The sequence below is a fragment of the Spinacia oleracea genome, chromosome 1, assembly GCF_020520425.1.
Source record: "Spinacia oleracea cultivar Varoflay chromosome 1, BTI_SOV_V1, whole genome shotgun sequence".
NCBI classification, from domain to species: Eukaryota; Viridiplantae; Streptophyta; class Magnoliopsida; order Caryophyllales; family Amaranthaceae; genus Spinacia; species Spinacia oleracea.
The window spans coordinates 136,366,029-136,381,139 of NC_079487.1; the positions used below are offsets into that span (position 1 = coordinate 136,366,029).

The window sequence follows — 15,111 nt, forward strand, 5'->3', positions numbered from 1 at the left end:
ACAAGCGCCTTTGACTTCATTTTGTGATTTATACTTAAGAAAAAACATAGTCACGATCTTATTAGATTCGTCTCAATAAATATTTTTTAAATATCAACTTTTTATAATTTTTTCTTATCCATAATTGAAGATATTAGTGTTTGAAATCGTATATTGACAAACGTGTCTAAATAATTGTGTCATTTAAAAAAGAACGGAGGAAGTATTATTTAAGGCTACGATTATTTTTTAGTTAAAGTTCATATTGGCAATTTGGTGCTCGAAAATAAATACTGCGGTAGTTTAGGGGAAGAAAACAAGTTTTTAAATAAACAAGGGTAAGTCTATCCAACCAAACTACTTCCGAAAATGTCATTTGACAATATAACCTCTGATATCTCCCAAAAACGGGAATACTAACTAACTTGTACTTATCATGAACTCATTGCTTGGCTTTACTTTCAAAGGCATCAAGCGTTAACCTGATACTCATTCAATGTCCACACGAATAATATGTCATGTGCAGGTCCTTACGTAGACATGATTGTATGTACATCAAAATCCAAAATAGACAGGGGGAGAATGGATTTTACTCCTCGTGATATAAATACAAGCCAAGCCCAAAACGAGCACAGGCCCTGACAAAAGCAATCTCTTCTGCGGCAGCAACTGGGTCGGCAGTACTTGGGTCATTAGACAATATTGTTCCAGTAGCTTCACGATATGCCTAGTATAAACACAGAAAAATCATAATCAGAACAACTGGTGAATCAGCCTAAAACACTTGGACAAGAAACATCAATAAACTACTAGCAATGTGCTTAGATAGCTTTTAGTGTTGGGAAATAATCAAACAGGCCATGTAATTATGTAAAGGTACCAGCAAGAAGCCAGTCATGAGAAGACCATTAAACTTAGTGGACACAAGTGATATTAAGAGCAAAAAGATAACACATTCTTATGCAATCCCCATAAGGTCTCCTATAATGAATTAGCATAGAGTGAGTAGAAAACCAAGGAAATGAGTTTCGGCTTGGCGAGAAAGACATTAGGAAAAAACAAGTAATGTCATACGGAGAAATCCATTTTTCAAGAAGAAATTGAAACAAAAGGAAACAGCAAAAATTGAAAAACACAAAAGATTTCTTCGTTGGAAATAATTCTACCAGAACCTGATAATAAAAACTTTTAAGCCTGTTATCCTAAGTTTTCCCCAGCAACTTAATCATTTTTATAGCTATAAAGCTCCATATGCAACAAGGACAATAGAAGAAGGTTAACATTTATTCTGGTCCACCAAAGTAGGTAAAGAATCAGTACCATGCACAAAATGCAGTCAGAATCAGTACATCATATCCGATATTACCCATATAGAAATGCCAAGAGCCGATAGGATAAATATATATGAAAAGAACCTTGAACTTGCACGATTATGAATGAGTAAACAAAGAAAATGCAGCACAACAAGGATAGAAACCCACCTCTCCATCAGATCCTCTTATAGTGACACGGTAGACAACTGTTACACTTCCATCATCAGAGAAGATAGCATCACGTACTTCTCCACACCAGCCTACACATAACTATGAACATCAACTTTGATGGAGACAAGGGGTTGAGTGGGAAACTAAAAATCTTATGTTAGGGAACACTTCCTACAAGCAGTTTCAAGATTTCAGTCATATTTACTTCAGCATATAGCATTGAGGCAAATTCATTCTTATTGAAGCCAAAAGATATTCTTTAGCTTTGGATTATATTGGGACTAAATCTAAATGACTCATTAAGTAATGGAAAATTTGTCGTTTAGAATCCAATCTTTGTCCGTTTAAAAACAGTCTCACCTTTGAGTTATAGGAACAATCCAACGTTTAGGGGTATCTTCCCAAAATAGGCATTGACCTGTTGGTAACCGGAATAATAAGTAAATATAACAAATGCCATTTCTTATTGGTCTAAATTTATCTGATTTTAATTTTATCTCCACTTTCTCTCCACTCTTTGTCGAATTTATCTACACCATTTCCCCCTCTCTCTCTCCTCTCCCAATTTACTTTCTCTCTCCACCACCGCTACCACCATGCAATCAAACAAAAGTCATCGGACAATATCTCCAACAGACAACTACCACTCCTCTACCTCCGACAAACAAGACCCACTCCACCTCTCCTCCACCATCCGCAACGGTGAAATCTGTGAAGACCTATCCCTTTCATCTACATGCTCTTACATGTTGAATGATTTGATTGGGGGAAATAGTTATTGGGACCCCAAAGGATTTTAAGTGGCATAATGGATTTAAATCTAGATCAAGTACTGAACAATGACTGGATTCTCCGAAGGATTATAATAGTATGACAAGAATCATAAGATTTCAGAAAGGTTTATGCGTTCTTGTTCCTGTATTTGGTACAGATGTTTCAAAGTGATGTATTTTAGTTACTTAGTAATAACATCATATTGTTAAGTTTGAACTTTATCCTTTCTTGATGTGTCTTGTATCATACTTTTGTTAGAAATCTTAGCATTATTTGACAAATGTTGTCTAATAGGGGTCAACGGTCATCTGATATTAAACCCTTATTGGACCAAATTAGGATCCCAACCCCAACAATCTTGGTTGGAAACTCCCTAGACCCCAACCTTGCTCATAATACGTTTTCCCAGCAAAGTCTGCAAAGCGTTGTTGAGTGGGTTAGTAGAACAGTGAAGGAAGAGAGGATGAGAGAGAACGGACGGTAGATGAGTGGAGAGACAAAGGGGCATGAAGGCTGTTGGAGGGGAGGAGAGAGAAAGGGAGGGTTTTTTATAAATTAAAAGTAAAATATAAAATCAATTTTAGCCCAATTACAGTGTGACACCCCTAAATGTTGGACTATTCCCGAATAACTCAAACTTGGCACTGTTTTTAGAAGAATGGATAAAGGTTGGATTATAAACGATAGATTTTCCTTAAATAATCTACACTATTTATTACCAAGTAGTGAAGGTCTTTGCATTTCTGAACAAGGAACTAATGGAAACAACCTTTCATTCCTCACAAGGGTAAAGTAGCATTCAACTGAGCTCCTTGCATGTGGACAGAAGCCTCTTTAAAGACATTGGAATAATATTACTCTTGTCAAGCATTGAGTCCTCTACAAACTAGAATACTCAGGTTATTTAACACGAGGACTTCAAGATAATACCAATCTCAAGTCATTTACAGAGTCGTCGGTTCTACGAATCAACAAAAAGGTTTAAGCCTGTTATCACATATTCACATGATCTTTGATTATTTTGACATTCTCTGGTCATTAGTCATACTAAGAGTCAAATCATCTTCTCCTAGTTGATTACTAATTTTACCAAATGTACAAAAAGAAACTACTTCCTCGGTTCCAAAATAAATGCAACCATTTGATTTTTACACTATTCATACACTAACTTTGACCTTATTTTTTAATAATATATCAAAAGAAGTGTTGTGATGTAAAATGTAGTTCGATTAGTCTTTATGTATATAAGTACGGAGTATATTTTCGATTTTGGGTGATGATAAAGGTCGCAAGTTGCGACAATATTTAGTTGCCGCAAGCTTATATGTCGGAGTTTAATTGTTATATATAGCCGCCACGTAGGCTATGCGTCATCGGAATATTTTTACTATCAATGCAATATTTTTACTATGAAAATATGTAAATAAGGTAGTAGTTATAAAGAAATAAACAAATTAGAATATTAAGATTTCCTACCTTTTTTGAAACATATATAATAAGTTATATAAGTTAAATATTTTAGTTTTCAATTTAAATCATGACACATAAGCATGTCATGTCATCATTGTAACACGGCTTAAATGTCGCATGTTGCGACCTTTATCATTTTCGATCTTAAAAATATCAATTTTTTATATTTTTTACTAACATACTCCGTACAAATAAGATATTGATGATCAACATCGTGAGTCGACATGTGTGAAAGTCAAATTGTTGCTTTTATTTTTGTACAGAGGAAATATTAATTGACTGCACCAAAGAAACTAAAGTTACTGCCTGCAAATAATCTGTAGAAAATCTTATATAATGGAGAACGAGAAAAATAAAAGCAGTAAAATCAAGCATCAGACTGCAAGAAATGAACTGAATTGAAAGGTATAATAGGCAAACCAAAGGACTTTCTGCTCAGACTAAGCCATCCTAAACTAAAAGAATTATACTGGTAAAAAAAAGAACAGAAGCATATGCAGCATTAATATACCTTTCCTCACTCATTGCCTAAATACCTATATAATGTAAGAAATCTATACCTAGTCTATACCTAATATTTAAAAAAGAAAACCATAGCTGATTAGATGACATGTGTCACCCCATCTTTCCTCTACACATTTGTTTTTGTTTTGTTTTTTTCAATTTTTTTTCCTTTTGTTGTTTGTTATATGGATTATTTTACAGGTTCAACACCTCTTCCACTTCATCTTCCTCATCAACATATATCAATTCACCATTTAATTCATATTCATTCAACCTCTTCCACTCCATCCTACTCTTTAACATTCAATATTAATTCACCAATCTAATTTATGTATATTTTTTTAACTTTCATATTTCACCTTTATATAATCATATATTCCCACTTAACAACCACTATATAATGAACAGGCTCAAAAGCAAGTTATATAATCAAAGCAGAATATCTATGCAAATATGAACGCAAACAAGCCATAAAGCTAAAATCTCATTAATAAAATAAAAATCCAAAACCCATTAGCACCTTTCACTAAAATACGGCCATATTAGCAGCATCAAAAAGCATTATACAGCCTCCAATTATTTCATACTATCGTCGGTCAAAGAAAAGCACCCTATTTCATGAACTAGAAGAACCACAGAAACTAGTAGAGGACCTGGAGACAACAAAAGGCATACTATTTCATAAATTATCCCAAGAAGAAAATTGTAGAAGACCTGTAGGCAACAACAATCTTCAGTCATGCTAATGGTGAGCTCCATCCATCAACTAGAAACAGTAAGATACCCTAGGACTCTGCATGCTTTAAGAGCATATTAAGGACCTTTTAAATCAGCCTTGTCATTTTCATGATCTCCATGATAACCGACTATTCATTGCTGGACTAATAGCCAATTTGACATGTCACAAGAAAAATGGGTGATCAACCATTAAAGTCACTCCTTTCGGCCTACGAAAAACAACTTAGTGGACTTATTATATTGAGGAGGGTAACCAACAAGTAAGAACCAACCAATAAAATGCTAAAATGATGAGAGGAGAAAAATATAATATAAAGAAATTGGTTGAACATGCATATATGAGAAAAGGAGGGGGGGGGGGGAGATTGTGGAGAAAAAGAGTGTATGCTTCGTTCCTGATCCTACTATCATAACCAATTCAATCAACACAAGGTGATAGTTACTGTAAATTTGTAAGTTTCTCATGCACAAATTCAGATGGTAACCATGCATTCTCAAAGGAAGGAACTCCTAAAGTCATATTCCAGAATGATTATAAAAAAAAAACTCTAAATAACATTCACAATCAGACCAAGAAAATTCTTTATACCTCTTCTCTCTCCAGAAAGACACGAACCTCAGAAGATTACTATCCTCCCTACAATAGGGGAAACTTCACATCACGGCCTTAAGAACGATTGTTATGTTCTATACTTCTTTGATAATATACAAAAGAACTCTTAGATTCATTATTTTTCCTGCGGAATTTACACCATGACTTAAAATTTAATAGTGTTGAAATTCTTCATTTTTCTATTTTGCATGCACTTCATGCCAAATTGTTCAAATGACATCTTGGACAAAAACAAACCACATATTGAATTAAGTCCAATTGATTAACTAGTCTAATATGGATACTCGATAATAATGGAACAATTAGAGAAATATATTTGAAAACCCATTACTTCTCTGGATGTTAGTATGAAATAATTGGAGGCTGGTATAATGCTTTTTGATCTCTGGAGAGGATGTTAGTGGTCAAAAAATCTAAACTACTGAAGGATAGTATAAATCACACATTAGTTTTGTGCCCCTTAAATACCTTACTATCTTGGTGCAACTGAGTAAGTCAATCATGTGAAGGATAATGACTCAGTTGAAAATTATAAACCACCAGTGATCATGATCATGATCTACAGAGAAGATGCTAGAGAAAGGATGAATGTTACATTTGGGAGATCTAGAGCCCTAATATAATATAATTCTAGGAAATTAATATACTAAACATATTAGTGTTTTGTACTCTCACTTCACCTCAGACATAGAAAGTGGGGTCTTGGATGATGTGATTGGAACAATAATTAATAAGGCCAAGCAAATGGAAAAAATCATCGGCCAAAGGAGAAATCATCGGCAAATGTTGATTTGTAATCTTTTATTGGCCTTTGCATATTGATCTGAATCCACCGAGAGATGAGCTAAGGAAATCTAGAAAACAAGGTTATAGGTGAAAGAGGGCTGTAACGAGTAGATAGAATTTGATATCAGTCCGTGTAAGGGAACAAGAAAAGTGCAACAGTGGAATGCATGAAGCTTGCAAATAACATATGGAAAGGTAGAGTCGTAAGGGCCCCGCGCATTTTGAAAAGAGGTCAAAGCCCTAAGATCATGTTGCGGCCGAAAAAGCCCCAATACACGTAGAACCAATCATATAGTGTTAGGTGTCCCAAGTTATATGATAATCACTAGAAATACCAGATTCGCTAAGGTATTTATTGTCATCCTGACACATATGAAGACCCCTTCTTATTACTACAAAGTATATTTGCTGCTTTATTTAGGAGTTGTCTTGGGTTTACCTTACTCTTAAAAGTAGGGGTTATACTAGTGAGTTTTGATGATTCATAATCTGAACATATTTTAGATTTAAATGCAATTCTAGTCTCATTTAACGTAGTTTTGGAGCAATCAGGAATTTTATGCATGTTTTGGGCTTACTTGAGTCCCATTGATGCTTCACATATTGTTGTTGATGATGATTAAGATGCACCACAGGTTTGCAAAAAGGCCCAGCGCAAGGAATTACAAAAGGATTTGGAAGCAGTTAGGAAGCATGTCCGTGTAGGACCCTCTTTTTGGAGGCAGAAGCCACTGGTTTACTTCTGATTTGTAATTGCGTATGGAGCACATCTCTGCCATTTTTACTACATCAGCAGCTTCGGATATGATTTTGGAAGTTGATACCTGAGGTGTTACCACCATTTTCCAAGATCAGTAGCCACTGAATTGGTAAACTCATCTCAACCCACTCACGCCACATCCGTGCCACCCCCGTTTTCACAAAGCAAGAGCTACTAAATTCTAGAAGTTTTGAATGCTAATGAGGATTTTATTTACAACTTCCTTTCTCCTCTATATCTCTTTAATTATTATTACAATGTCTTTTACTAATTCAATTATTTGCTTTATTACTTTAGATATGAGTGAGCATTCCGTTAATTTATGATCGAGTGAAACCCTAGTCATGATCAACGTGTGATTCATCCCCGAACCCCCTTTTCTATTAGAATGTTTTGTTTTTACTTAATTTAATTGCACTAATTACCGATACTAGATTAGGGACAATTTGTATGAATCTGTGTGTTTCAAATGCAATGGAAATTACATCTTAATGTTTTAGATGTTACAATTGAGGACATGAATTTCTCCATGGGAATACGCGGAACGGATTGTTATGTGTTTAATGTCTTTGAATTGCATGATCCCATAGGAACAAGCTTTATTATCTAGGTGGTATCTTTCCTTGTGAACATTTACTTGGGTAGAGATTTTTCTTCACATAAGCCATTCCATGCTAGTGGTGACACTTAGCTCTAGGTGTCTAGGTGCTTTTAATCCATGATTTTCTTCACTTACATTAGTTAGAATATGATAATTATTCACACTATTGAATTGGTTATTCTTAGTTGCTTAGTTGGGTTATTTTTATTAGCACTCAACAACTTCATCAAGTTTTATTATCTTTTAATTTTTTACATATATTATTAGTTATGGGGTCTTGAATTCCCAAGTTGTGTTAGTTAATTAACGGGCTATCTTGGCTCATTATTCAATTATATGGTTTTTTTAGTTTAGTTTATTTGTCATAAAAGTAGGTCTAAATTTTAGATTAATTTCCCCATATATATATTGGTCGCATGCCAAATAATGCCACCTCCATCCATACCAAATGAGATTATCTTGTAAACCGCTGTCGCAATTCCTACCAAAATGAACCGTAATGCTAGGATGTCGACTCCTTCTCCCGGACCTAGCCAACAACACTATACTCCTTTGTTCTTGTTTCCACTACGAATTGTTTATTTCGCTCTCCTTGTTGAACTTACAGGGACTTAATTTGCATATGAATGGTTATGGTTTTGCAAAGGACCAATGGTGCTCTAATACATGTTATTTTACTTTAGAAAAGAAAACTTTGACTTAGTTCACTGCAATTCGGCCTTGCAAATAGAAGTAGAGCATTTGTTGTATATATCTCTACTAGACCTAAGGTCTATTTCCGATGGAGTCAAAGATTCATTTGTTCTTTTGGATGTGGGATGTAATGGACTAAATCAAAATGGCTCTTAAAACCTCTTTGCTTCCTTTCCATGAAGTAGAAGATGGTCGTCCCGTTGTCGTCCCGTTATCGCTTTTGGGTCAATTGGAAACAACCTCTCTGAATTGCAGGGGTAAGGTTGCGTACACTCGACCCCCCCTTACCCCGCTTCTTTTGGGAGCCTCTTTGAGGCAATAGGGTAATGATAATGAATGATCTCTACTAGACCTGACAAAAATCGACCCGACTCGAAGCCGACCAGAAAATATTGAGTTTGTGACCCGTAACCCGATTTCATCTGAACCCGAACAACCCGAAAAAAAAATGTGTCAAAACTCGATTGTACCCGTTTTTTACCCGACCGATTGAAAATCTTTGTATTTACAGTAATAAATGAAATTGTGAGGAATTTTAAGCATAATAAACGACACGTTGTTGTTACTATTGTTAGAGTGTAACATGATTTTGATTTGAATTATATCCCATTTTACGGTTGAATTTTACTAAATATAAACTTGTGTATGAAAATTTGTTAATTTTTGCGCATATTTTATATTTTTATTACCCAAATCAATGAAAATATAATACGCGTTTTAAAATCTCTCAAACCCGTTGGGTCGACCCGAACCCGAAAGTTATGGGTCTTCAAGTATTTGTAAACCCGAACCCAAAAGTGACTTACCGGAATTAACCCGAAAGCATTTTTTCATAATCCAACCCGACCGACCCATTTGACAGATCTAATCTCTAATAATTATGTAATAATTATGTGATTGTGACTACCATAGACTAATTTTGGATTTATTTATACGATTATTTGTAGACGAGGGATACAAAGGGAACACACAAGAAAACTACTAGTTTCGAGTACCCGCGCGCAATGTAGTTTTAAATGTCCATAGCTTTTGGAATACAACAACAACAAAGCCTTAGTCCAAAAATGTTTTAGGGTCAGCTAACATGAATCGTCGTAGGAGATCGCCATTGTCACCAATTAAACCAAAAAGGAGCGGGGAGTTAAAAAATAAAAAACAAGAGAAAGTGGAATTGATGAAAGTAAGATAAAAGGGAAATGTGTGTGTGTGTATATATATATATTATAGAAAAAATATTATAAGAGATAATAAAAATAAGTAAAGTTTAAAATAAATGAATAAGTAAAATAAGTACATTTTAAAATAGCATGTAAAATTTATTTATTTAATTTAAAAAATTAAAGAATTAAAAAAAGAAAAATAAATAAAAAGAAACAGAAAAATGGAAGTTGTATAAGTCAAATGAAGTCATCAATGTATATTCTTTCCCTCCACTCTGTCCTATCCAACGCCATATTTTCCTCAAAACCAAGAAAGCTCATATCATGTTCAATCACCTTCCTCCAAGTTTTCTTAGGTCTTTTCCTACCCCTTGCAATTCTACCACTTTGCCACCCTTCTATCCTCCTAACCGAGGCATCACTTGATCTTCTACTTACATGTCCAAAGCATCTTAAACCATTTTCCATCATCTTAAACTCAATCGATGCAACCCCTACTTTCTTCCTAATAATCTCATTCCTCAAACGATCCTTTCTTGTATGCCCACACATCCAACGTAACATGCGCATCTCCGCCACATTCAACTTAAGCACGTGACAATGTTTCACTGCCCAGCATTCTGTGTCGTATAACAAAGACGGACGAATAGTCGTGCGGTAAAATTTTCCCTTCAATCTTTGGGGCATGCTTGGATCACATAGGAACCCCGTAGCACCGTAGCTTTTGGAATCCCGTTACAAAAATATTTTGATGTGGTATGTGACTTACAATACTATTTATATGTGATTGGATGAATATTACGTGATACCATTATTGACTTTTTTAACTATTATGTATCAGGCCCGGTCCTGATATTTTTTGGGCCCTAGGCAAAACAAGAAGGAAAGGCCCCTATCTAAAAAAATTCAATCACCGAGAATTTGCAAGAGTTCATTACTACCAACAAGATTTCCCTAATTTTTAATTTATTTTCCAATAAAGATATGCATACTATGTTTAATTACGTTAATCAACCAAATAATAGGGAGTACGAAGTACTATTTACAAAAAAAATATGCTACTCATATAAATTTATTTTATTTTTACAATCAACTTACTCTTATACTATATGAATCTCTTCAATTAATACAATCCTATTAAGGTTAAAAGTGTAAACAACTAATGTAATCACGATATTTTGTTCAAGAAAATATTTACTACTACTACTAGTACATATTTTGATATTGAAATCAGCTCACTAGAAAATAAATTAAATACCATGTGTTAATAGAAGACATTCACATAAAATGAGAATTAATTATAACACACCTTATCTTCTGGGTAGAAACAGAAAGAAATTTTCTTTAAAAAAAGAAACACAACGAAATTAAAAGATAAAAAAGTAAATAAAAACTTTGTTGTTAATAAGGTTCGAAGCCGCGATGAATACAGGTGAGCGCGCAACATTAACCACTACACCAAGTTAATCTCCCATTGATAATTTCGCGTTTTATAATATATGTATAAGAATTATTTAGTGGATAAGTCAGCATTTTGCCGATTTGGGCCCCCTCCCAGACTTGACCCTATGCGGTCACACTCCTCGCTTATGTCTGTTATGTATATTTTACAAAAGAAATACTCCCTCCGTCCCAATGTAATTGTCACACTTTCCATTTACGTCCGTCCCAATTTAATTGTCACAATTTCTTTTATGGCATAGACCCACTAATATTTTATTATCTCTCTTTCCACTACCCAAAATTATGACCCTATTTCCTCTCACATTCAATTAAAAAGTTCTTCCACTATCTCCCACTACACCTACTTTTCTATTAAACTATAATTGATAAGCCTACAACAACTTATCGCATAAAACTCCGTGAAAAACTTAGTGCGACAATTAAATTGGGCGGAGGGAGTATATTTTTGATACTACATGAAAGTGATTTGGTTTTATAAATAGGATGGTTAATCTTAATGTTGGTATTATGGTATTGGTATTAATGTATCATGTTAGACCATAGGATCTCTATTACCCGGACTCTTCATTCTAGCTCAAATACACTTGTCGAAACTTCGACACTCGGACATGGGTATGGATACTTCGACACTTCATTTTGGACCAAAATCATGCAAATTTCCATAAAATAGTTGTGTCGGACACACGAACACGTACCCGTGCCCGATATGGGTGTCCGAGTTTGAGTAACATAGCATTGGATAGCTCGTATGTCCTATGAGTAAGTCGTGTGTAGAGTTAAAGACTGATGACCAATGGATTGTAGTAAATTAATAATGGACTATGTTTTTGGGATTGTTTTTGTACTACTAGGTTACCCTCCTAGATATTGTTTTATCGGTGCACTTTTGTAAAGACCCGATAGGTTTCTAGTAGGCTAGGTTATCTATTTCAACTCTCAGCTAGATGTTGTTCTATAAGTGCACTAATGTTTAAGCCCAATAGGCTTCTAGTAGTTCTTTCAACTTTCTGTTTAATCTTCCTCTTATGGACACAAGGGACACTTTGTAAATTTGATTCATGACAATTTCTTAGGGTAACTACCAATATAAGTAGGGTGCACATACAAAAACCTATTGTCGTTCTCTTCCTCTCTCTTCCCCAGTTCTCCCGTATAGTTCTGCCGTATAATAATTTAGGTGATTTGTTATGGTCATTAATAATAATGAAACTATTAATTTGGGTTTCTTCATGCGTACATGTCTTATGTGCTCAAAAATGTTTTCAAGTTACAAGATGGAATTGAAAATACTCAGTTTATCTGATTTTGGGAGGGAGTTTGTCTCTCTTTATTTTAGATGGTGGGTAATGGGACGTGGCTCCGGGTGAAGAGGAGCTTAGAATAATCACTTAGTCAAGAAACAATTTCTATTTCAGTATAAGTTGGATTTTGTTATTTTAGTTATGGGAATTGGGGGTAATCTCTTATTGGCCACCTTTAAGACAACTAAGTTAATTTGACGTTAATGGTTTTTAAATGGTTATTTTTCTTTGCATTTATTTTCTATGCAGAGCCACTCCAAAGGTTTGGACAATGGTTTATGAAATAAAAACAGACATTGTTGATTGCACAAAAAGGTCCAAAATTTGTGGGGGTGTTACAATCGTTATCTCATGAGAAGAAACGGAAATATAAAAAATATCCAAATTCTTTTTTTGTGTTAGGGAGATTAATGTACGTGGGCTACAAGTTAGGCTCTTCGATCTAAATTTTTATTTTTAAAATTATATTTTGGGTCACCGGGCCAAACCGGAAATTTCGGGTTTTGACCGGACCAGAATGGAATCGCATATTTTCAAGGACTGAGGACCGGAACCCATTGATTTGGTTCGGTCCGGTCCTGTCCTATTCAGGTCTGGTTCCGGTCCAATTTTCGGTCAAATTTTCGGTCCGGACCGGACTGGACCGTGCACACCCCTAACTAGTAAGGGAAGAAAAATAAAATAGAGAAAGACATAGATTGATCAGATGAAGTGAAAGAGATCTAGTTTCACTGAACGTTAGGATTGTACACATGGTGAGGCTAAGATATGTAGGAAGACAAGGGGAGATCATCCAAAACCAATACAAATACTGAGGGGTATATAATTACCAAAAAAATGAGCCACTAGGTGGTACATACAAAAGTGGTAGCGATGGTAGTGAATGTAATGTGGTAATTGGAGGAGGCCAGCTAAAAATGCTTGTTATTCCTATATGGAAACCAACTCATATATTTTGGGGAATGCAAAGTTTATCGTAGTGACAACATGTGGTTAAGTTGAAGTTTGATTTTCGTATCCCCCCTCCGCCCTTTTTTATACATTTGGGGAATGCAAAGTTTCATCCTAGTGACAACATATGGTTAAGTTGAAGTTTGTTTTTCGTCTCCCCCTTGTTCTTTTTTATTATAATTTTGCATTGAATGCAAAGTTCATCGTAGTGAGAACATATGGTGAAGTTGAAGTTTGTTTTTCGTATCCCCCTCCGCCCTTTTTTTATACATTTAGGGAATGCAAAGTTTCATCCTAGTGACACTGACAACATATGGTTAAGTTGAAGTTTGTTTTTCATCACCCCATTGCTCTCTTTTTTTTATAATTTTGCATTGAACTACTTTTGTATACTTGAAAAAGAAAAACAATAGCCTAATTCCTATGTACGAAGGCTTCCTTCATTTCAACCCCTTATTAGACCTTTAACTGAATGGGCTGAAATGAATCGATAATTACATGTGAAATGAACTTGGTAGCCCTTACCAGCTCAGCCATTCTTATTGTAATGTTCCATACGCTTTAAATGAAAAACCTTATTCCCAAAAGATTTATCTCTAACCTAAGCTTACCATACTTATCTGAGCTTATTAGTAATCAAACTAACACACATTATATCACATCATAAGCAAGACATCTAGATTACAAACAAAGTAGTAATATATTTTCCTAATAATAATATCCTAATCCCAGTACTATACTATAATAATGGTATGAACAAAATGGTAAATAACAAAATGAGAAACTAGAAAGTATTAGGGTACGGCACCTGGAGCATAGAAACTCAACATTCGATTAGCGTGGTACCTGATGACAGCATGTTAACAATATGAAATCAATAAGCAGATCTAAATATGAAGTACATCCGTAACACAAAAGGTGGAGAGGGAATTAGCAGACCATGGAATAATTTTGGAGTTGGGTTTGAGGATGTTATCAGGAATTCTCTTGTTGAGATCTCGGAGGATCTCGGCAAGTGGACGAGTGATGCAGGATGCAGATTTATCGAGTGGTACCACGTAATTAGAGTTGGGGACTGCACCCTTCTTGGCATCTCCGCCACCGCCGTTGCTCTTGTGATCTACAGCTCTCACCGCTAACTGCCTCTGCTTGTAACCCACTTTTACCGGAAAAGATAAGACTTTTGCCGGAAAAGAGAAGCGGCAGGGAGAACAAGCATCCAATTTTACTTGGAATCGATTATCCGCCAACGGCACTGACGCCGATTTGGAGAACAGACTCGCATTTCGGAGTGCCATCACCGCAGATACACGCAATGCTGACTTTCTTTTCACCTACCCCGCTTACTTGATTGAAACTCGGTAATAAGAAAGAAAATGTTTGACATCACCTTTCCATTCCTAATACGGAGTACAGATCAATTCACGTCAAAGTTGAATAGGGTCATTTTTGGCATTTTAGAGCAAAACAACAAATATATACCCCCACCGAAGACTTTTCAATGACTATAATAAAGTGGTAGTCATTTAATCACTATAGTTATATTAAATCTAAACCGTTCGATGATAAAGATTGAATCTCATCCGTTTATTTGTTTGACCCCAATTTTTCAAAAGAAAAAGAATATTAAAACAATTTGCATCACGAAAAAAACTGTTTCAGAAAATCCATTTGCATAAAAATAAAGCAAGATCATCATATTTATTTGATGGTTTAACCATCCAAACCCAACAAAAATAATAATCAAATACATTAGTGTCATCTCTTATCCACCTAACAATCATTAGTTTTATGATTAAAACATACTCGATACCAATTAAAATGACCTTTTCT

At 35.0% G+C, this 15,111-nt stretch overlaps 1 protein-coding gene across 1 annotated transcript; it reads right to left on the minus strand.

Moving 5' to 3' along the window:
- Positions 1 to 300: 300 nt before the first annotated feature.
- On the minus strand, positions 301 to 14,673 carry LOC110785780 (DNA repair RAD52-like protein 2, chloroplastic). The gene is made up of 4 exons (XM_021990298.2): positions 14,218 to 14,673; positions 14,087 to 14,124; positions 1,461 to 1,552; positions 301 to 706 (listed from the first exon to the last, which is right to left on the minus strand). The coding sequence occupies exons 1-4, from the start codon at positions 14,574 to 14,576 to the stop codon at positions 569 to 571; spliced, it is 627 nt and encodes a 208-aa protein (XP_021845990.2). The 5' UTR covers positions 14,577 to 14,673; the 3' UTR covers positions 301 to 568.
- Positions 14,674 to 15,111: the final 438 nt, after the last annotated feature.